The sequence below is a fragment of the Sinocyclocheilus grahami genome, unplaced genomic scaffold (assembly GCF_001515645.1).
Source record: "Sinocyclocheilus grahami isolate Dianchi unplaced genomic scaffold, SAMN03320097.WGS_v1.1 scaffold31.1, whole genome shotgun sequence".
Classification (NCBI taxonomy): Eukaryota; Metazoa; Chordata; class Actinopteri; order Cypriniformes; family Cyprinidae; genus Sinocyclocheilus; species Sinocyclocheilus grahami.
In genome coordinates this window covers 765,762-790,205 of record NW_015505210.1, presented here as the reverse complement: position 1 = coordinate 790,205, position 24,444 = coordinate 765,762, and the positions used below count along the sequence as shown (strand labels likewise).

At 38.7% G+C, this 24,444-nt stretch overlaps 2 protein-coding genes across 2 annotated transcripts in view; both read right to left on the bottom strand.

Annotated features, from left to right (window-relative positions):
• LOC107573575 (calcium-dependent secretion activator 1-like) overlaps positions 1 to 7,710 on the bottom strand; it is a 43,862-nt gene extending 36,152 nt beyond the window's left edge. The window contains exon 1 of the mRNA XM_016260007.1: positions 7,146 to 7,710. Within this exon, the coding sequence (XP_016115493.1) occupies positions 7,146 to 7,451 (306 nt within the window). The 5' untranslated portion in view covers positions 7,452 to 7,710. The remainder of the gene's footprint in view (positions 1 to 7,145) is intronic.
• A 2,610-nt stretch (positions 7,711 to 10,320) lies between these two features.
• On the bottom strand, positions 10,321 to 16,529 carry LOC107576303 (solute carrier family 13 member 1-like). The gene is made up of 15 exons (XM_016262507.1): positions 16,431 to 16,529; positions 15,870 to 15,998; positions 15,620 to 15,756; positions 15,336 to 15,523; positions 15,200 to 15,239; positions 15,042 to 15,108; positions 14,797 to 14,951; positions 14,524 to 14,643; positions 13,951 to 14,046; positions 12,894 to 12,995; positions 12,669 to 12,763; positions 12,467 to 12,561; positions 11,493 to 11,654; positions 11,272 to 11,409; positions 10,321 to 10,480 (listed from the first exon to the last, which is right to left on the bottom strand). Exons 1-15 carry the CDS (start codon positions 16,527 to 16,529, stop codon positions 10,346 to 10,348), a joined length of 1,758 nt encoding a protein of 585 aa, XP_016117993.1. The 3' UTR covers positions 10,321 to 10,345.
• Between the last annotated feature and the right edge of the window lie 7,915 nt (positions 16,530 to 24,444).

The window sequence follows — 24,444 nt, the reverse complement described above, 5'->3', positions numbered from 1 at the left end:
TTTTGGAGAGTATCCACTGACGGCAGGGTCCAGTGGAAAAAAAAAAAATGCCTCACGTCAGTCATGGGCACAAAACAATCTCACAGCTATGCACTGAAACATGCATCACATACAAACATAGAGACTAGAAGCTTTATGTGCTCACTCGTGTCCCTTCAGATTTTTGAGCAAAAAATGCTGTGGCAGAAATCACGCATAACATAGAATAATATAGCTGCATTTTTGCTACACTTGTCTCAAATTTATGTAGGCTGATATCTGGAGCATGTAATCATCACTAAACACATGCTGGGAATGAAGAAATTTAAAAAGAATATTACAGATAAAATACTTGCTAAAACAAATTACTAACTTTTCCAAAGGTTTTAGCAACAGCATCAGTAAACAGTGAATTTGGAAGCTGAGACACTCAATGTGGACACTTTTTGTTGCTGTGAAACAGCTCAAAGTGTAATTTTTCAGTGAAAATATGTATTATTTAATACTTTAAACAAGTATTATACTCTTTATTCTCTTAAACTGAAATTTCCACCCGACCACATGTCTACGTATACAAAAACGTATGGCTTTTTCCTCAAAACAAAATGTCAAAAATTAGGGATGCTCCGATCGATCAGCATCGGCCGATAATCACATTTTATGACTCGATCGGTACTCACCAACTTGGCCGATCTCACGAACCGATCGCAATTTGATGACGTCAACGTGAGATGACGTACATGATACGTGGGTACATAAATGATTTGGCGCCACACTCATGTGATCGCAGGTGTGGAAATGCTATGACGTTTCGAGAAACAATGAAAAATTTGCTATTTGTCGTGTATATTTTGCATGATGATATGATGAATGGATGGTTAATTTTTAACAGCAGATTCAGTGACGTTAGAGCTGAACTGCGCCTCACTGCACACGTCTGCGGCGCATTACGACTCCACGGGAACCGGTGTTCTATCGATTTGTGCTACCCTGTCAGATTTTGCTACCTCCCATTAAAACAGTGGGTAGTACAATTCGACAACGAGAAATGCTACCTGTAAAAGTATGGTTTATTAACATCTACACCTACCCCAACCCTAAATTTACTCTTAGAGTAATGCAAATACAGTAATTATGTGTTATATTCGCGGTTGTGGCTAGAAGGGATACAGCTAAAGGAAACCAACAATAAATAATTTTTTCTACCTATTAGATTGTGTTTTATTAAAGTCTACATCTACCCCAACCCTAAACCTACCCTTACAGTAATGCAGATACATTAAATATTGTTGTTCAGAATGAGAAAAAATATTGCTACGCAATATTGATGTGCGCATGCGCAGTAAACCCTGGTAGGACAATCTGACGGGTAGGATAAAATGTCAGGACACCTGAGCTGATCTCGGCTGCTCTAGTCAGTGCTTGTGTTTATCAACCAGCCGCAGCACGTTTCTGACGCTTGGCTAAAAATAGTCTTTTGTGAATTGTCACAGCGTGGAGGATGGAAGAAAACCTCGTCGGAGCCGTAAGGGATAACGGTAACATAATACGCTGATCGTGTGCTGCTCTTAAATGAACATTTATTTATAAAACAAAATAACTTCTTTGGCCATATTAGCCTACTCAATAGCATTAACACAGGCTTTACTCCTTTCAAACTTTATCTGGAATGTCACCGTTTCTGTCACTGCAACTTCCCGATCAGGCGAACGAACACACACACTCACGAAATTAAACACGTCTGCCTGATGAAAAAAATTTTTTTTAATAAAAATGTAGTTAATATTGGCATCATTTATGATTTATTTTATCCACAATAAGTTGCTTTGGGCACAAGGAAGCCGACATTTATGTGTTTTCCCCAAAGCCACCATGCTGTCAACCCATTTTTGTGTTATTCGAGTGCATTGCAGAGCTTTTATTTGGAGCACATGCTGTTAGACTGAAATTCAGTGCAAATGAACAATGGATTTGAATGTGGGCACCTTGAATGTGTTGTTAAGCCTCATTTGGATTAAAACATGCAAAAGTATACCACATACAGTTTAAATGATTGCTTTGATTCTGGATTGGCGAGTGTGCTAACTAGTGTTGGAAATTTTTTTATTTTTTTATTTTTTGCATTTTGGGACAAGTGTTATGACTATTTATGTAGTCATATAACTTATTCCAGGACTATTTTTTTTTTAGTGAGATTAGACATATGGGAACGGGGAAAAAACACTTCTTAACTGCATTTTTGTATAGAAACAAACATTTTTGATAGGGATGCTCCGATCAGGATTTTTGCAGCCGATACCGAGTACCGATTTCTTGTCATAATCAGAATGCATTTTTTTATTACCAGACCCACGGATTATCCACCGCACCCGTTGATATAGGAAAAGCAAAATAAGTTTGCTGCCTAAATCAGACGGACTTACTGAAAATGCAAATTAATTCTCTGCCAGCAGGAGATTATTTACAGTGGGAGAAACAGAGGTTTCCCCGGTAACGGCTGTACACAAAGCAGCGCTGAGCTCTCAAACGCTGCTTTATCAGGCATATAACATGCAAGATTAAATGAAAATGACATCGAAAATTTTCTAAAGATAGTCTTCCTTCAGAAATACAGTGATATAAAAACACCCGGGCCTCGTTTAGATTTTTAAACGTGCAGTACGTGCTCATGTTTATTCAACAAAGCCTTTTGGAAAATCGATTAGTTTTGATATTGTGGCGAGCTCCACAAATAAATAAATGCATGGGAAACACATCCCACAGCACAACCACCTGAGCCCAACTTCAGTCTACTCATCACCTTAACTTTAACTGCGTTTGTGGTCGGCACCATAACCAGACTGATAAACAAACACAGACCGGAAGTTAACTTCGGGCCAGGCGTGTGCACCCGATGAAAGCATCAGAATCAGCATCGGTATCGGCTGATCACCATGACAAGAAATCGGTACTCCGTATCGGCTGCAAAAATCCTGATCGGAGCATTCCTATCAAAAATGTTTGTTTCTATACAAAAATGCAGTTAAGAAGTGTTTTTTCCCCGTTCCCATATGTCTAATCTCCCGATGAAAGCATCAGAATCAGCATCGGTATCGGCTGATCACCATGACAAGAAATCGGTACTCCGTATCGGCTGCAAAAATCCTGATCAGAGCATTCCTATCAAAAATGTTTGTTTCTATACAAAAATGCAGTTAAGTGTTTTTTCCCCGTTCCCATATGTCTAATCTCACAAAAAAAAAAATAGTCCTGGAATAAGTTATATGACTACATAAATAGTCATAACACTTGTCCCAAAATGCAAAAAATAAAAAAATAAAAAAATTTCCAACACTAGTTAGCACACTCGCCAATCCAGAATCAAAGCAATCATTTAAACTGTATGTGGTATACTTTTGCATGTTTTAATCCAAATGAGGCTTAACAACACATTCAAGGTGCCCACATTCAAATCCATTGTTCATTTGCACTGAATTTCAGTCTAACAGCATGTGCTCCAAATAAAAGCTCTGCAATGCACTCGAATAACACAAAAATGGGTTGACAGCATGGTGGCTTTGGGGAAAACACATAAATGTCGGCTTCCTTGTGCCCAAAGCAACTTATTACAAAGACTGTAAATAAGAAAGAAAAAACACTGTAAGAGAAGTCATAACAAAAGAGGTCAAATCTAAAGAGGGCAAAACTACAATGCTAGTGCATGAACGTTCATGATCAGACACTTTTTGATAGCACAGACTCTAAAAGGCATTGTGTTACATGACAGTGTATCTGCGATTAAAGCAGCACAGTAAGATTATGCATAACAATGCCTTCAAGTTCAATACGCCATAAGCACACACGAAAGATCTTCTACAAAGTCATTCAGACACTCTGGACAGCTCAAAAGACAGAAGATGTGTGTATGTGTCCCTAGTGACTGTAAAAGGGTAACTGGCAGCATACTTACACTGACTGACTTCTATCATGTGAAGTGGCACATCAAAAGTGAAGGATGGCTGATCACATGCAGTGCAGTAAAGGAGTCTTCTCACTACCTGCATCATATCCAGGAGGAAATGGTGCCTCAAGGAATACTTGAATATCACCTGATCAGATCTGTGAAGCCTGGAAGCTTAACTTCTCATTTAGGCAGCAAAGATATTTCTATGAGCCATGACAGAAAAATCAATAATCTGCCCCTAGCTACTCTCAAGATTGCCTCCAACTGAGAATATTTATCCAACAAAGACCAAAGGTAAATTTATTTATTCTCGATTTTGCATGTAAGTAAGGGTGATACTTGTGTCGTCTGACTTTTATGGGGAGGCCATGGTTGTGCCCTTAAGCATTTTGATTGAACAATAGGAGGTCATGGGGTCTTATTGGATGCATTTAACTCAGCTTTCTTCTGCTTTTGCACTATATGACTTGGAGGACCATATAGACTCATATTTGTGAAATCTGTAATCTTCTGACAATTAATGTAAAGAAATAATCTGACAATTTTTTTACAAATCAGCAGATCCCCGGGAATTCTAAACTAAACTGACAAGGTGGTATTTTTTTATGTATCTTGTACTTGAAATCCACACAAGTGTAGTTTCTGAAATAAAAAGTAAAGAAAAAATAATAGTGTAGACCACCATACCAGAATCCATGGCAATTCAACAAACTGGAACAACTAAAGTGCCTTTACAAATACAGAAACTAAGGGGTCAAGGTTTGGCTGGTTTACATGACCCCAAGAATCCCTGTTGGTAAATGCTAAAACTACACTGTCTGACTGCAAAACCCAACTTTTTAGGAGTTAGTATTTCTGATGTGCAATTTCGTTACATTATAGAGGTCTTACCAGTGCCAATTTGTTTACCTTTCTTCTGCCCTTGACTCCTTGTCATAGTTCAAGATTATGGTGCCATCAGCATCATGACATCATTTCCTGTGTCTAAATGAGAATGCTAATGGATAGCTTTCTCAGGTACATTTCTCCTCAACAAATCACCATGAACACATAATTTTGAGGAAAAGTTTTCTCATTTGCCACCTGTTGTTTATGGGTAGTCTATGCATAAAATTAAAATTCAGAAGTAGGCTATTTTTTCAAGCTTTAAGCAACAAAAAATAAAGATGAGATTAGCACCTAGAACTGGAATGTAATTTGAAGGTCCCACAGGTGCAAAGTTGATAACAGGTTATTATCAGTCCTTTTTTAACAATTGCTTTGAGGATATTTTCAGCTTTAGAAGTATGATTACATGCATTAAGCAGAAACTAAAATCACTTAATAGGTCGATTCCAAAAGCTGTATATGATAGAGGTAGTGGGTGTGTGCTGGTAAAAATAGCATATGCGCTTGTTTTCAGAAGTGATTCTACATTTATACCAAGAGGAGAGAAAAAAAAGTCAAAACAAAACTGCTGTTCAATGGTAACCATTCAAGTTCTTGTTCTCTTATGTACTTAAAAGGGACAGTTCACACAAAAATTATGTCACCAATTACTCACCCTCAAGTTGTTCCGAATTGACAGCTTGAAAATGTAGACTGTGAATTGACGGTCAAAAATGATCATATTAAAAATATCTTAATTTGCGTTCCAAAGATGAACGAAAGCAATTGTGGGTTTGAAACAAGGAGATTTTCATCCTTGGATGAACTATTCCTCCGCACAATGTACCATGCCAAAAAATAATAATATATATATATATATATATATATATATTTATATTATAATGACCATGACGCAGTGTAACCAAGACCATTTCTTCTCTAAGTCACCCTTTTTATTTTATCTCATCTTCAAGTACTTGTGAAGTGAAGACAAGTGCTTTATTACCCTGAGGCAACATGGTGCAATATTCACCATAAAAATGAAAAGACTTTAGGCAGCATTTGGGGTTCCTCCCTCTTGAGAGCCTCTAGGCACCATTGTGAAGGTGCCTCAAAAATTGTGTACTCATAGAAGTTCAAAATATATTTTAAGTGCCTCAAAGCCTTTCTCTTCTGATGGGGTTACTGAGGGAATTGTTGACAATCAAAGTTCTTGCATGAAGTTGCAAGTTCCTCCGGGAACTGCCCTTTCAAATGGGTGCCTAGAGGTTGTCCAAAGTGTTCTACCAGCGTGGTAGTCCGAGAACGAGAACCCCAAACAGGGCCTGAAATAATAAAAATAATATTTTTGTATATTTACAGTCATGTTGCACCATGATACCTCAGGGCAACAAAACCATTTTGTACACATTTTTGTAGGCAAATATTAGGGGTTTTATTGGTCACGCTACATCCTGCTGGTCATTTTAATATCCATTTCTGGCATGGAGCACACAATTTTTCCTCAAACGAATTTCCTTCAGAAAAGCTATTTTAATTGATTTTTCTCACATCATAAATAATTCACAGATATGCTGCTATTTATGCGATTGGAAATTGCTTAAATGTGTTTGTTGCTTATCAACAGTGAAACAATGAAATGGACACAGCTTACCTGTGCAGATCTCACACAGCTACCACAGAGTGAATATTGCAGCTATCTTATGTTATGCATCTTTTCTTATTATTATTTTAATATTATTCATCATTATTTTAGCATTCATATTTCAAGTGAATGTATGTAAAACTTTAGGAGTGAATTCCATTAGATTCTGCCACGTTGCAGTTAGTGTAAAATCTATTACACTAATATTTAGTGTAAGAAACAAGTTTCTCAATTAAGTGTTTACAATTACAGTCATCTCACTACAAATTATTAAATAAATAACAACACGAATCATTTTTAATCAACATACCTAAAAATTATGATATAGAAATTAAGTCTACCTATTGTAAAACAGAGCAAATTAAAAAATTTCTAACTTCATAATATCTGAAAAAAATCAAGCGTGATACTAACCTTTATTTGCACTATTTTATCAATGTAAGCAATTTAGCATGATGCTCCAGCTAGTTGATCGGTATAGGCTAACACAGATACTGAATGAGCACAGTAAACAAACACGTTCAGATGCGCAAGAATTTGCAGTTGACAGTCTTACAACTCTTCTTTAAAACCTGTAAAAGAACTGTTTGCAACTACTGAACCCAAACACTGAGCCCCTGACCGATGCGCTGCGTGTAAACAGACCAAAGTTTGCCTCCGTGAACAGGTTAAGCGCGAAATATTCCAAACAGAGGATTAACGGTCACTCACCTTCTGCTGACGCCGAGCCATATCTGTGGGCTGTTTGGCGTTAAACGGATACGCGATACATCTCAAAACAAACACATAAATTTGTAGTTTAATTTTCCTCTCCGCTTCTTCTTTCTTAAGTCTCTCCTGCTCGGTTGTGTCCGCCTCGGCGGGAGAAGAGACCGGTTCCTTGGTTTTGGTTCGTGGGGCGTCCGACGTCTTTCCAGGTTTGGGACTCTTTTTAACAGGTTTCCCGGTTTTAACGGGCGGTTCGTCCTCAGGTGGTAGTTCGCCCTCAGATTCATCGCTGGAGGACGGGTCCAGCATAGTCGACACTCGAGAGGCGACAACTCCTCACAGCTGTGGGAAAAGCGAGGAACCCCGAGAGGTTTCAGACGACCTCGACCACTAAAGCGGAGTTTTTCCCCCTTTTTTTCCAGAGAATGTCAAATGTGTCAGTCGCGAGACTTTTGAGGGCGGAGTCAATCCGAGAGCGATTCGGAGAAGGTTGGATTGAGCCACCTTCTTTATTTCTCTCTTGTGAAGAGAGCGCGAGCGCGAGGAGGTTAGTGCAGTTATGCGAGACAGGTAGACAACCTGTGGCATGGACAACATGCAACACGTGGGAGGTTCCCTTCTTAAAGGTACAGTCTGTAGATACCGATGCAACTTTAATGTGTTCATGTTCAATTTACTCCACTATTAATAAATTCAGCACTGCACCTATTCATTTTTATTATCAAAATCCAATACCAATCAATGCCACATAGACAACAGTACATGACAATTCTTAGTGTAGCCTATACCCCAGTCACTTGGCAGGGAATGTATAGACAGAAAAGATCAAAACTAGAAATGGTGATTAACAAAATGAAGCATATTTCCTTTTGTGCATATATACAAATACAGATAATGAGTTGTACAAAATGTACAAAAAAATTAAAGTTCTGGCTGTGATACAGTAAGAAATAATAAACCTTAATCAGGGCAGACATACCGGACAAATGGAGTCTCTGAGGGTTAAATGTACAAAAAAATTTTCAAAATATTTCCTCAACTGAATGATCAACAACTATGTGAAAGACATTACAACCCAATACAAGCTGTCTATCCCTCACCTGCTAGTTTTCAGTCACAGATAATTAAATATGAAATTGAAATTGAGAAATGTAAGACCATGCAATATGCTCATGTTCTTCAATTAAAATATGAGAGCAAAATGAAAATTATCAACCATTTTGTCTACATGCTCTTCTGAATAACAGAAAATGATATCCAATAAAAGGAGAGTAAATGTTCCTTTACTGGAGATATCACTAAAAACATGCCAGGTCTGTAAATAAATTAAGAGTTCACTAGGACTGTCAGTAGGGGGCGATTTGCCTCGATCACATCCAGAGGTCATAACAGTATAAAGGCGCCTTACCCAGTGGCAAAGTAATATAAATGTATATATGTGAAAAATATTTGAACGATAAAAGCAAACCACAGTGTTCATATTCAGCTTGCTGACCTGTGCACCCAGGGATAAATTATATGACTGCAATGACTCACAATAAGGCTTGGAGAAAAGCTATTCCTGATTGTTAAACTCAACAGTCCTTGCACCATAATTAAGTATACAAAAAGTAAGTATTAAATAATACATAATCAGATTAGACCCTTCAGACAGGCTGTGATTACCTCAACTGAACGGTGACCTTGAATCGCAATGGCTGCAGGATCCGAGCATGAATTTTCATAACGTGGGTGTTTACAGAATTAGTTCTCATCACTGCCTCACTTTGAGAACAAATATTAGCCCAAGCCCATTCAGATGACACATTAGAGCCTCCTCTTTTGTTTTACATCAGCTTTAAAGTCTCATATATTTTAATTATTATACAATTTTATTTTCCGATCCTTCCCTCTAATGAAAATGGGAGGGAATTATTGTTATAAGACAGATATACTTTCAGAGCCATTTAGGTGCATTACTTATCTCTAAGCAGCCACAACTGCAGATACATAGATGACAGTTGTTCTCTGTAACCTCATTTCATCAAAGCTAATCTGCTTCTTGAATCTCTTTGATAAGTCTGCCACCCAGGCTAGATTTGTCAAAAAAATTAATTTTGGGATTCAGTAATTAGAGATGAGACGATCCACTGCACAGTGCACAGTTCAATTAAAATTGTTACAGATTGCAAAGCTTTGTTTATTAAAATCTATTTGAATTCCTACAAGAACATGATGACTGTGAATGGTTCCAGGTGTTTATTTAAATGTTGATGTTGTGTAAATGTTGTGAAACATATGTAGAACACACAAGACAGACAGTAACTGTCTCACAGTTTAACAAAAAACATTTTACACATATGAACAATGGATGCCAACCAAATTTGACATCAAGGTTCTATGCAAAATACAAACTTCTGTAATAGTGAATTTTAAAATACTACTGAAACAAACAAAAACATTATCAAGTTATTTTTTGCAAGAAGCCAAACAGCTGAGTAGCTCACCTAAAATCAATAGCTATTATTTCCTGGCCACTGTTATGTGCAAGTTTGTCTCTAATTTTGAAGGTGGGACTGTGTACTTTCTTGAAAAAGTTGCCTGTTATTTACTCTGTTAACTTCTGATCTCATTTGTTCACAATGTAATTTCAACATTCTACCCATACAGTTCACTTCTTTGTATATATATATACATATATATATATATATGTGTGTGTGTACAGGCAAGTGTATAACAAAAATATACAGTTATATAAAACATTAAGTGCTATGTTAGTTGAGGGGACTAATCCTGTCATTCAAACTCTGCTTAAAGCTAAAGAAATATCTTTAATATAATACATTTTGTATAAACATTGCACAGCTGAATTGTGCACCAAAGCTGTTTTTAACAGCTTTTACTGGTCTCTTTGAACCCCTCAAAAGAGTAAATGTCAAAAGGAATCACAGATTTGAGCCAATGATGACAAAGATTAAAATGCTTATAATACAAAAACATACAAACAGACAATGACGTTCAAACTGAACATCTCATGGAACCCAAAGCGTTCAGTCTGTTGTATTGCCTAATCCAAGCTGGTCATACAATCTTGCCCAAGTGATCCAAATGAGTAAAACATTTGGATTGTAGGCTTTGCGCTATCAACAATTCAGCCAGCATCAAGGGATCCCATGTAATTTGAAAACTAAATGTCCACATTTGTAAAATATTCACAGTGATGGTCATACTCCTGTGCCGTTTACAACTGGTGCCCAGTCTGGGTAGGTGTCCAGGTTAAGCAGAGGTGTTCCCCATGTCGTAAGAGCTAATAGGACTGTAAGAACACCTATAATATTTACCCCCAGCCCTGCCTTCACCTATAGTGACAAAGAAAACCATACAAAGCTCAGTTACTGTAAATTTATAAGATTTACCTTTGACACATTTACTTGTGTATTGAACAAATTTACATCCAAAATGACTTCCAAAGGAACCAAATCATAGGCCACATACACACTGCAAGTTTCAGGAGTGACAACCGCCATTTAAATGTGGGAGTAAATCCCGTAAATGATCGTTCCATGTGTGTACGGAACACGACTCACTCCCGAAACTGCTATGAATGGCAGCGTGGTAACCATAGCAACGTTGTGGCATCTCGGAGAGAATGGAGGCCCACAGATTAGCTAGTTTTGTGTTAGCTGCCTGCTGTTGACAAAACAGACATTAGACTGCAAAGACATGCGAAAATCCGCAAAATGTTATTAAATCGCCGCAGTCGGGAGAGGCGTCATAATCTAGTTTTGTTCTTTAAACTGTTGTTATTGAACAGCCTACACTCTCTCGACCACAACTGCTCGGTCCACAATACAACTCTTTCCGCCATCCTGTCAGATCTGAGGTAAACCCTTGACACCTGACAATACACACACATCGGCGTGCTTCTCGTGACATCATCATTAACAGCTAGTTGTTCAGTTCGGTTCAGTACACACTGCATAGAATTTCTGTAAATGCAGTTGTCACTACCTGTATTTTTTGGGAGTTAATGCGGTTGTCAATCCCGTATTTTAGTGAATTATGTGTGTACAGAATGTGATTAAGGAAAGTAAAGGGTGAACTGACAACCGAATTTAACTGTAGTGTGTACGTGGCCATAAGGACTCACCATGTCCATGCTTGTCAGATGACCATATGTGAAGACAATGGCATTAGGAGGATTAGAAACTGGAAGTAGGAATGAAAACGACACACATAGGGCCGTGGGAATCAGCATGTACAGAGGGTTGACTCCAATTGCCTCTGCCTAATAAAAGATCATTTCTGATGAGATCAGCCCAAAAAAGTGAAGTAAAAGTAATATTCTACATATACTGAAATGACACATACCAAGGGGGCCAGTATAGGCAAAAAGATTGTCATCGTGGCAGCATTGCTGGCCACCTCTGTGATAGAGGTGACAATAAGGCAGGCAATGGTGACAGTGGCTAAAGGAGGAAGACTTCCCAAGGGAGTCAGCAATTCAGCAACCCAAGTCGATAGACCAGAAATCTGCCGGGTGAAAAAAAATGAAAAAAACATCAGATCATCTTTGAAAGGCATAAGGTAAGTTAAAGTGTCCAGCCAAGATATTCATGAGCTCAAACGAACCCACTTTCATAAATGTACCAACATCTCTTTGTATGCTTCTCAACAGAGACTGGAGTCATAATTTAGCTGTTTGTCAAGATACGGCGTCCAAACAGCCTGATGTTGCATATGGAGAATGCAGCACAGTAGTCACCCTTTCTGCTTTGAAGATTTTAAAGACTGGACTTGCCATGACATTTGGGTGTCTGGATCAAAACAGGGCTGGAGCCTTGATGATAAGACCCCAACCCAGCCTACCTACACCAGGAGAATATTAAGAAGTTGACGCTCTTGTTTCCAGCCTTTGCGACTGACATGAGGAAGGAGCCGTTTGTTATGCTGAAATGATGTGCTTCAGTGCCAGTCTTATAATGGAGGCGTGTAATTAGCTTGAATGGAACGTCAGAGCAGACAGAGAGTGACACAGTGGAATTGTTGTTCTCTGTGCAACGTTAATGGGCTGCACGCTGTTACGAGGCTTTGATGTGATCCCTCTTTTCATTTATTTATTTTAAAAGGAAATTCATGTTTAAGATTATGAGTAAAAGGTGCAATTGAGCTGTCCAGGCCTGTCCAAAGCCACTAGGGAATTAGACTGGCCTGTTTAATTGAATCCAGGCATGTTAAAATGGACCATTAACTGATTCATCTATTAATGTGGCCTTGTACTTTTCTATTCATTTCTTTTTCTCTCTCACAGATATAGTTGGGTTTCCATTAAATCCTGATCCTACCTTTGTGCCTTCAGCCAAAGCGAAACCGCCACCCACGAGCAGACTGATCTCCCATGGCATACAGGCCTGGAAGTCCTTCCACGTTATCAAGGCCACTGTCACAGGGATCGACAACGTTAATCAGCAACAAAACTGCTGATAGTGAGCCTCTAATCATTTGGAAGGTTTTCAGGCATACACAAAGGAAATGAGTAAGCCATACCGTAGTGCTCTGCATTTGGTTTGTGTGCAGGGATGATGAAGAACATGAAACCCAGCAACAGCGCTACAGTGGCATCCGTAGCGTAACCTGGGTAACTGAAGAAATAACAACATACAAAGGATAAATTAGAAATCTAAAGGCAATTATTGAATAGAATGATGACTTTCTCTGAAATGCAGAAGTATATCTACATCAAAAGAAGTTGATGAATGTGAATACACTCACTCAGGAAACAGTGATGACCAGCCAGGCATGAAACCTGGGTTTCTTGTAAACCACAAAATTGCCATCAGAATGAAGATGATCATGGTGATAATTTCCTGCAAGCTGGATCAGTAGAGAAACAGTGTTACAAAGAAATGATCAGAAATGCATACATCTCATTGCTCTAAACACTGGAATACACTACATGACTTTTGTCCAGATTTGCTGTCAACTCTAGTTGCTGAGAAATAGTCACGAGAAATTTGCGTAGTGTATGATGGGCACAGACCGTTTGTTTTTTTCAGTTTGTCATGCGCCTCCTAGCAGTGAGACGCATGTTTCTCTATAAGTTTACTGTTTTCGAAATGACTTGAAAATCTGGTAGTGTGTGATCCTCAGTTGTTTAGTGTACAATGCCAGTTTTTCTCTGCACTACTTTCAAAGTCTGTTCAGATTTTAAAAGTTGTTTAGTGTATTCAAGTCTTAAGTAAAAATAAACTTCTATACTTCTATATTAATAATCAAAATAATAAGGACATAATCAGGTCTTGAAATACTTCTAACCTTGCCAAAATGGCACACTTTGACACGTTAACACATAATGCACATGAAAGTCCACATGAAATCAAACATTACACTATTTACTTTGTTAGCGCAAATTGCTAGTCTTGAGGTGAACAAATCATTTGTGCAAATTAATCCACTGAAAAAAATTTTAATCAAAATGTGCTTCCTCTCTGAAATGGCATTGCTTCTCTGATGATGTTAGCTTGCTGAGAGCGAGAGATGCCGGGGAGGTGTGCTAAAATAAAAGCCTGTCCTCTATTTAATATTCCGTTTCAGTTGGAAAGTCATCACAATACTAAAGTAAAGTCGGCAGCAACTTCCAGTTCACGTGGACTTTAACATTTAAAGATAAATATAAGGAAAAGAGTCTCCTGCTGTTTGGAAAAAACAGAAACCCTACACCAAAATCATGGTATTGATTGATCAATGCATGAGGATCGTCAGGGAAAAATAAGTACAGTTCACACTTTCAAAATTTTAAGATCTTTGAAATTAAAAGAAGAGTTCCAACCTTATAGGCCCCAGTGAGTTGTACTGATCCTGGAGCACTTTGGCAGTGTGTTTTTCCTTTTCAGATTGCTGTCTGTAGCACAGACTGGCACGAAAGCTAGGGATGGATGTAAAAGTAGAAATGCTTTTATTGTTCAGTTCATTCACTGTCATTTCAATGCACACATGTAGTTGATTTTGACGAGCGGATGAATTGACTGAAATATCTGCATGAGACAAAAATCCATTTAAACTATGCATGAGAACAATCTCTGTCACAACGTCATGCATCCATGTTCTGTGAGTGATTCTTCATCAGGGATAGAAGAAAATCTCAACGGGGTGAAATGAAGAAGGCTGCTTGATAAAACAGGATTATTCTAGAGCGATGAGAATGGGAGGCTGTGAGTGAGTGAGATGCAGAGCAGGATGAAGAAGATTGAGGACATGTAGAGGAAGCTGAAGAAATGCAAATGGCAGCATGATTTGAAATGATGAATTAATTCAAATGAAAGCCAAAGACGAAGAGTAAAAATGAGGAACAGAGAGGGGTCAGGGAACGACTTATTGAATAGGAGACATCACGATCACTCACTTGGACCCGAGGTACATCCAGTGCAGGAATATCCATGACAAAATCAGCATAATTATGCAGATGGGAAGACAAAGCACGAACCAGTTCCCAAAATTAATGATGGTGCATTCTGGGTAGTACCTGAGGAAATGTCCCAAAAAGCACAGTTTAGAAGGATAGACTGACCAAACCATATAATATACAGTATTAGAAATAATGGGAAACATTATATACTAATTCAATTAAAACTAAAATAGTTCCACACTTTAGTTTGAAGCCAAATTGTAAACTCACTGATAAATGTATTCAGCAAAGATAAGGTTTGTGGATGTTCCTGATAATGTGGTCAGACCCCCAATGGATGAGGAGTAGGCAATGCAAAGTGACAAGCCTTTGCACATCATGTGATCTTCACAGGTCCTGTACTTTCCATTATATAGTGGAGGCGGCTAACACATATAGAGAAATCCCAGTTAATTGGAAAGGCAAGGAGAAGGATTTTGTGCATTTTAATGTCAGATTGTGCATGTTTTACTGACCTTCACAGTTTCTGGTTCCTCAGGCTCAGGAGCTGTCTGAACTGGCTCCGTAATTCCTGCTTCAATGCTATAAGTGTACAAAAAAAATCTCATTCAGACTTTGAAAAACAATTGTTTTCTCTCTTTTTTGTTGTTGTTGTAATTTTACATATGTTCACCTTTTTATCTTCTCAGACTGGTCATACTGGGCCTCAATATCTGAAAACAGATGTTTAATTATTAAATGCGGCACAACTCTAAAAGGTTAAAATGATTATTTATTGCTCATCTCAAATTAAAGCTGCACCAGCTTACCTTCAAACTGAAGAGAAGGGTTGGAGATGCCATTTAACGCCCCCTTGTGGTCTTTGCTGGCCTGTTCACTTGCGTTCAAAACCTGCTGGATCACTGCCTCCACAATTGGCATTACCATCGCCACAGTTGAGGTGTTGCTCAGCCACATAGAGAGGAAAGCACAGCCAACCATGAACCCGAGCATCAACCTGTCAAACACATTTGACAGTAAACAAGCAGGTTTGCATCGTTCAACCCTACTATGATTCATCACAGCACAAATAATAAAATAAAATCAGTCTTACATGCCAGGATTGACTCCAAACCCAGTCACCAATCTGAGGGCAATTCTCCGGTGAAGACCCCATTTCTCAATGGATGTTGCTAGACAGATGACACCAAGAAGCAACAAGTGGAATTCTTTGAAATATACAGATGCAACCTAAAGAAAGATGGTCGGTCAGTCACATTATTAGTCCAGAAATAGGCCCATTGTAATCAGCTTTCCATAGGATTGTCTTCAAAAAGTAAAGTGACTAGTTCAGGAAAGTGTACCTGTGAGGACTTCATGATCCCAAAAAGAGGGAAAAGCAGCGAAGGGAGAAGTGCCGTCACAGACAGAGGAATGACCTCCGTCATCCAGTACACAGCCATTAATATTAGGATGTATGCACATTCTGCTTCCTAGTGGACATGATATCAGGGATTGGGATTATATCCATTCAGAAGATAACCAGTAATACAAAAAGGACTGAAGCAATCAAGACCAGCGTCTTTTACATTATCCGTCTTTTGGCAAAAAGTCTTGGTCTTGGACAAAAAAAAAGTATATCAAAATGTCTTTGCAAAAATGTCTTTCAATCGAAGGTGAAAGTTTGAAATTGAGAGCAAAAGACATGAAATATTTTTTTAAAACATTTTAAAGCTAATTAATATGTGCCAAAGTATTTGTACAAAATGTACAATATAATATACAATTCTTTAGACAAGTTTTGCTTCATTACTCTTAGTTCATTACATTAATTTTACTCTTAACAAATATTAATTTTCACATTATTTTCATTGAGATCTGACCTGATAGAAAATCTCTCCACGTGTGTTTGTAGCATGTCTAACCTTTTTTCTGATGACCAGTGGCAGCGGTAGCAAAGCCAGTGGCGTGCAGACAATGATTAGGGGTTTCAAGGAGCTCCAAGAACATCTAAGCCGCCTCATTCTGTGGCCGAAACGGAGTCAGCTCAGGGACTTTGTCTTATGATGGCCTTTAAATAATGTGCAGCTGATTAATCTTTGCCCTGGTGCCATCCGCATCCGCTGTTACTGGTTCGTTCCGGGCATGTCATAAAGCCTTATGGCCATGGAGATTAAGGTTTAAGATTAGACTCCCACCAGTCTTACCTCATGCAAGTCCCTTCTAACCTGATCCATTTATTTTTATATTTCATGACTAAAATTAACAACAAATTTGCATATAAAAGCAAGAGCATTATAAAAATAAACTCACTGACACAAGACATTGCCACAGACAATGACCTGGAATTCACACCTTTTTCTTCTAACAGCAAACGTCATTGTCGTTTCTCTTGTTGGGCCATAATCTGGAACTGCACAGGGGTCTGTTAAACAACAACCTGGGAGACTTCATAAACACAAACTCTCAGAAATCACACAGCAGGCAATAATCCGTACTGAGGCTTATTTCCAAAGAATTAGATCTGTAGGAGGAATATTTATGGAAGCATAAAAAAAATGAGAAAGTACACTGAAATTATAAGAAAGCTTTCATTGTAATGCTTGCAAGTTTGCATGGAAGTCCATTTTCGGCTCAGAGAAAAACGTAATAAATAAAAAAATTAAAATAAAACAACATTATTTATTTGTCATAATTTTGACTGTATCTTAGTACAGTCTATAATATTGTATCTTACAACTGTGACTTTTTATCTTACAATTGCTATTTTTTTCTCATAATAGGGAATTTATATCTCAGAAATCTGTCTCTCTTGTAATCTCAATTTTACATCACACAATTGATTAATTCCAACTTTATTTCTTAAAATTGTTACTATTTCTTGTAATCAAGTCTTTATATTTCACAATTGCAACTTTCCATCCCACAATTAAAGATTTCTCTCTCATAACTGCAAATCTACTTCTTGTAATTGCTTCTTTACATCTCAAAATTGTGGCTTTATCCCACAACTGCAATTTTTTCCCCGTAACTGCAAGTTTATCTTTTAATGGCAACTTCACATCTCACAACTGGTATTTAATTCCAAATTGTATTTCTTATAATTGTTCTCATAATCGTGACTTTGTATTTCACAAATGCAACTTTCTGTCACACAACTGAGACTGTATTTCTTGTAACTGCTACTTTACATCTCAAAATTGTGACTTTATACCATTACAATTTTTTTTAACTAATGTTACTTTATGTTTTATTGTAATCTTCATCTCACAATTGTCTGAAAATCTTAAATGGCTTCCATTTGAACAATCTAAAATAAAAAAGGGGGGTTAGGTTTTCGTAACTCTGTGAATCATATAACGGAAATTGTGCCTATGGAAAACTTAAGAATCCAATGGAAAAAGTCACAAGGAGTTGGCCTCTGACCAGCTGTAATGTAAAATCTGATGCTTTCTTCATGACCTCCCTTTAAATGGTCATTTCAGTCAGGATTACCAAGGATTTGAAATGCAAAATGGTGTTTCTTTGAAACATCATTGGACAACCTGGACTCAGTGTTTTTACAGAGCATTCATTCCATCCAGTCGGCACTATTACACATTAATCGCAATCCTCAAGCTTTCTCAAGGTACAAGATCAAAGCCTTTTCCAGTGTCCAAAGATTACAAAAAAATTGCACAATACTGGTGGGAAAAATAAAAGAGAAAATCTAACTTACCTTTGACTTACTTTACTCATGCACAGATGGAAAGATCGAACAATAACCTAACAATCTCATGTTGCTCTCAGGGCCCACAAAGTTTTTCATAACACCTTCATTTCACCAAACAAATGGGGAACACATTTATAGGGAAATTCCTGTTTACTCTGATACTGAAGCCTGATTTGTTCACACACGTGTAGCTGCACGAACCAATGGTGCTTCAACCTGCTAAAAGGGGAAGAGCCGACCTCTATATAAGGCGGCTCTGAGTGCCATTTCGTCAGAATTTTTCGCCTTTAGCGATGAAGATCATCTCCTCGCTGACTCTGCAAGCAAGAAGCCGAAGAAGGAAGAAGCTCAGCTCAGCCTGCTGCTCGCAACTGTAGAAGGAGCCCCTGCCAGCGGAAGAAGCCACAAGCCTTCCCCTGCGGTCATCCGGCACATTTAAGAGCACATTTCCAGCAACATTGCTGCAAATGTCATGCTGCAAATGTGTGGCAGTTGGGCACAGTGAGTGCGTCGCCTGTCTGGGTCACGGCCCCACAGAGGCTACTCCTCTCCCAAGAAAAATGGCGGGCCCAGGCATCTGAACCGTGCACTTATGAATCGCCCGTTCAAGATGCTGACTTACAAACAGATCCTCGTGCAAATATGCCCCGGGGACTGTTTTTTTTATCGGTGGATCTGAAAGATGCTTGCTTTCTTATCAGATAGCCCCCAATCACAGACCACTCTTGAGATTCGCGTTCGAGGGGGTGGCTTATCAATATTCAGTTCTGACTGTCTCTGGCCCATGCACAAGTGAATGGACGTGGCTCTTTCCTCTGTGAGACAGATGGGAATCTGCATTATGAATTTCCTAGACGATTGGCTGGTCTTAGCCAGATCGGAACAGGAACTCATCGCTCACAGGTCGCTGCTGCTCTGCCACCTGGAGCGGGTTGAACTAAAAATCAGTTTAGCCAAGAGCTCTCTGTCTCCCAGCCAGCGTGTTGTCTTTCTGGGGACAGCTATCGATTTTGCCCAGATGCGGGCATGGATTATGCCGGAACGCTCCCTGATAATTCAGCAGCTAGCAGCGTCATTCAGACCCTCTTGGTGCCTGGGACATTTTCATCAGGGTAACCCACCGCTGCATCAGTGCTGTGGCCCTTTAGAAAGAACCAAACCTGTTTCAATCAGGCATCCCATCTGGACTGACCCCCAGATGGAAGGTAGTCATGACAGATGCCTCCAACTCAGATTGAGGAGCTCTGTATGAGGGCAGACTGGCGTTTGGCTCCTGGTCAAACCTGGAGCTATGCTTGCACATCAACTGCCTCGAGATGATGGCAGTTTTTCTAGACCTAAAAACCTTCCTGCCGGCCTTAAAGGGGCACCACGTCCTGGTCCATTTGGACAACATATGGGTGGTAGCCTTTATAAATCGCCAAGGCAGTTTCAGGTCATGCTCCCTCCACAGGTTGGCTCAACGCCTCCTTTTATGGGCACAGGGCAAAAAGGGCTGAAAGCAGTTCATGTGCTGGGCAGACTGAACCAGGGTGCAGACATGCTGTCCAGGGGCAATGTAGCTCCAGGAGAATGGAGACTACATCACCAAATGGTTCAAACGATCTGGTTTGTCTTGAAGAAGGCAAGGTGGACCTCTTCCCCTCAGAAGACAACTTTCATTGCATGTGGTTTCCCGAGTTGATTCAGCTGCTATCGGCAGCCCCTTGGCCGATACCATTGGGGATGGACCTCCTCTCGCAAGCAAAGGACATGATTTGGCATCCCCAGTCAGAGATGTGGAGCCTTCATGTTTTCTGACTGGTGTGCAGCATGGAACGAGGACCCATCCTCTTGTGATGTGTCCTATGTGCTAACCTTTCTACAAGACCTACTGGATAAGGGGCGCAAACAGCCTGGTCGTTAGGTTTCTGAGGGGTGCTCGAAGATTGAATCCGCCTCGCCCTCATAGTGTGCCGACTTGAGACTTATCTATAGTCCTCAGGGCCCTACAGGATCATCCTTTCGAGCCGCTCGGCTGACTTGCAGACCCTGTTGCTTAAGACTGCCCTCCGTCTGGCTTTGGCGTCGGTCAAGTGAGTGGGTGACCTGCAAGCACTGTCAGTCCAGTGCTTCATGTCTTGAGTTTGCGCCTAACGACTGTAGAGTTGTCCTCAAACTGAGACATGGCTATGTGCCGAAAGTGCTTTCCATTCAGAGTACAAGTCATCACCCTTCTAGCGCTCCCCAATTCAGAAGGTGAGAAGGGGCTCTAATCCACTCTGCCCATTTCGGGCACTTAGAGTGTATGTTAAGCGTATGACTCGCTGGATAGTGGATGCTATAGCCCTGGCTTATGCCACAGCGGGCTTACAGTGTCCTGTAGGAGTGAAAGCACACTCCATCAGAAGGATGGCCTCCTCCTGGGCTTGGTCCAGCAAGATTTCTATTGGTGATATTTGTGCGGCCACTGGCTGGTCATCGCTGTCTACCTTCACCAGGATTTATAACTTGGACGTCCCTGCCCTGCAGGCACAGATTGGTCCACTAAAGTCTACCTAATCTCCTTTCTTAATGGAGAGGATTAAGTTATGTCCTCAGCCTAAATGGCTTGGGTCTCATTATTGGCTCATGCTTACAGGAGCCCTTAGTATGGGGGTTCTGGGGCTGGGCTCGCAGAGCTGCTTCGTTCTGCACTTGCTAATAGCATGGCGCTATTGGACGCATTCCCCATAAGCGTGTCAATGCAATGGGAGAGACCGTTCGAAAGGGAATGCTCCATTTACTAACGTAACCTCGGTTCTCCGAGATAAGGGAACGAGCGTTGCGTAGGCTGCCGTGCTATAAGGCTGCACACAAATTGTTGACTGTTGCTTCAGGCAAAAGATTCTGATGAAATGGCAGACATATATAGAGGTCGGCTCCTCCCCATTTGGCGGGCTGAAGTGCCATTGGTTCGTGCAGCTACACAAACGTGAACAAATCAGGCTTCATTATCAGAGTAAACAGGAACAGAGGTAACATTAGTAACCAGAGTGTTTTCTTTGTTACCATTTTGAAGCTATCATTGCATTGAGCAGTGAACTGAAAGTACACAGATCGGTACAGTAAACACCAATTAAATCGTCAAACTGGAGAAACAGAAAAAAAACAAATAGACACGAGACAATCTCAGCAAAGTCTTCAGGAACCGTAATTTATAATTAGTTCCAGCTCTTTGTATCTCAGCAGATTTAATGTTGTATTTCAAAAAAGCTAAATGTATTTCCAGCGTTGCGCAAACTTAAGCCTAAACTACATGTATTCATCATTTCGTTACAGTTTAACGGTTTTATTAGTTTGCAGTGCACATTTTTTGTTCACACAAACCTGCACGTTTTGTGCAGTCGTCTCTGACTGCATGATTGCATTGATTGGCATTGTTAGGATAAAGCACAGGACACCTTAGCTAGTTGTATACATTGATTTCAGTTCGATGAGCACTTGCGATGCTTTAATACTGTTATTAGTTGTTATCATTTGTTGAATAAATCACTGCCTGCAACAAATGAAATAAACCTATATAAATGTATCTGTGGAGTCCACGAATAATTCAAAAATAGTTAAAAGTCAACTATTAAAAAGAATAGCTGAACATAAGTTCACAAATAAAATATATTGTTTAAATTGTTACTGCCTCGAGTTATTATTTTGGAATAAATGTAAAATGCTTAAAAACACTAACTTGATGAGATTCATACTTGGCTTTAATAAACAGAATATTGATTACATTGCTAATGTAAAAATATAAAACAGATTTTTCCCCCCTTTCTGGTAGTGTAAGTGATGTTTATTTAACCAAGAACATGTGACTGGGATAGGAATTTACATTTGATTAAAAAAAAAAATAATAATAATAATTTCAGAACACCACCCCACACCACTGCTGTGGACATATTTTTGTATACTGGTGTGATGATCCATTTGTTAACTTGCCCTGTTACGAGTCTGTTCAACATTCTCCACTGTTGTCATGGTTGTGAACTGCCTGCTGTCTGGTTGTAAACTATGATACAGTCATACACTGTCTCAAAAAATGTTGCTGAAATGTCAATGTTTTTTCACGTTTTCAATATAAAATATTTAAACTTTTACAAACAAATATCAATTTACAAATGAAGATTATCACAAGGTTTAAGGTTCCATTTTGCACAGTGAAACCAAAAATCCCAGAACACCTGGATGATTACAGCCACACTGATTTCCAGTAATAGCACAGATACAGACATGTGCACCAACTACCATTTCAATTATTTATTGCTATGCTCTTCTGTTACCTTTTAAGTTTGAAAACTGTCTTCCTCTGGCAATGAATGAAATACCGTTCACCACCATATCAGTGGCCTAATAAACATTTTGCAACCTACACCGACTTATTTTCTGCCATCTGTTCTTTGACCATGTGTTGCACTGTGTACCTGGATGATACACAATGATGATCATTGATACAAATGCATGATCTATTTTGATGCACAACAAACACTAATCCAACAATTTATAAATCATACATTTTCATAAACATTCTTAATTGGGCTTTAATTAGAGGCCATTTTTATAAATATATATAAAAAATAAAGTGGAATAAAGATTGGATCATGGCCTTGATTAGCTTTTGCTAACTAGATGTTGGTATAACATTGGTGTGGATGTTTGATACTGTGTGAGACAGTGACATTTTGTTTTTAAAAATATGAATTCAATAGTGATGCACACTCAAAATCCAGGAAAATGTTAGGCATGGTGGATGTGATTAATAAAGTCAAGTTTTCCTGAATTTTGAGGATGAACCACTATTTAATTCTTGTTACAAACTAAAAAGATTTATGCACCAAAACAAGACAACATAGACAAGAGAGTGTGATGTTAACGTCCTTGTAGAATCTGCTGTATAAAATTATGACACATTATAAAGCTATTCTTCTAAGATCAAATGTAAGATACGTAAAAAAAAAAAAAAACTTGATTCTGGCAGTAAAGACATTTATAATGTTACAAAAGATTTCTATTTCAAATAAATGCTGTTCTTCTGTATAACAGTTTCCACACTTCATTAAGCAGTACAACCATTTTCAACTAATAATAAGAAATGTTTCTTGAGCAGCAAATCAACATATTAGAAAGATTTCTGAAGGATCTTGTGACACTGAAGATGGAAGAAGTTGAGATCTTACATCACAGGGAAAAAATAGAAAACAGTTATTTTAAATTGTAAAAACTATTTCACAATATTATTTGTAATCAGATAAATGCAGTTGGTGAACATGAACAAAGAACCTTACTAATACAAAACCTTTCAACAGATATTATATTATCAAAACAAGCACACCTATGAATATTTGTAAATACAATTATTTTGTTAACATCAAATTAGTTGCTTGCTCTATTCCATAAAATGCCATGAAGTTATTTGTTTTCTCATTTACAGTGTACCAAAATGTAAGCAATGCATACAACTAGCTGAAGTTTGCTGTGCTTTTTCCTAACATTACGCAAAGAATGATCAGTCAGTGATGGCTGCACAACATGTGCAAACTAATAAAAACAGTATAAACTGTTACGAAATGATGAACAAATGTAGTTTAGGCATATGTTTGCGCAACGCTGAAAATATATTTACCTTTTTTGAAATATTCCATTAAACCTGCTGAGATGCAAGGAGCGTTAATGCTTAACGAGAGACTTCATATTCTGCTGTTCTGTGGCAACTTTCTCTGATTTATAGGACCAAATATATTTACAGTGTTGCACAAACTACATTTGTTTATCATTTCCTAACAGTTTATAATGTTTTTATTAGTTTACAGTGCACGTTTTGTGCAGTCGTCCCTGACTGAATGATTGCAGGCATTCTTTGTGTAATGTTAGGATAAAGCACAGCAAACTTCAGCTAGTTGTAGCCTATACATTGATTTCAGTTCTCTGTGCTCTTCGTTTGTAGCTTGCGATGCTTTAAAACTGGGTCTGTTATTAGTTATCATTTGTTGAATACATCACTGCCTGCAACAATTGAAATAAACCTATAAACGTATCTGTGGACATTTTAATTTTTTTTTGTATACTGGTGTGATGATCCATGTCTTAACTTACCCTGTTCAACATTCTCCATGTTGTCTGGTTGTGAATTGTCTGCTGTCTGGTTGTAAACTATGATACAATCATACACTGCTGCAAAAACATGTTGCTGAAATTTCTTTCTTTTTTTCATGTTT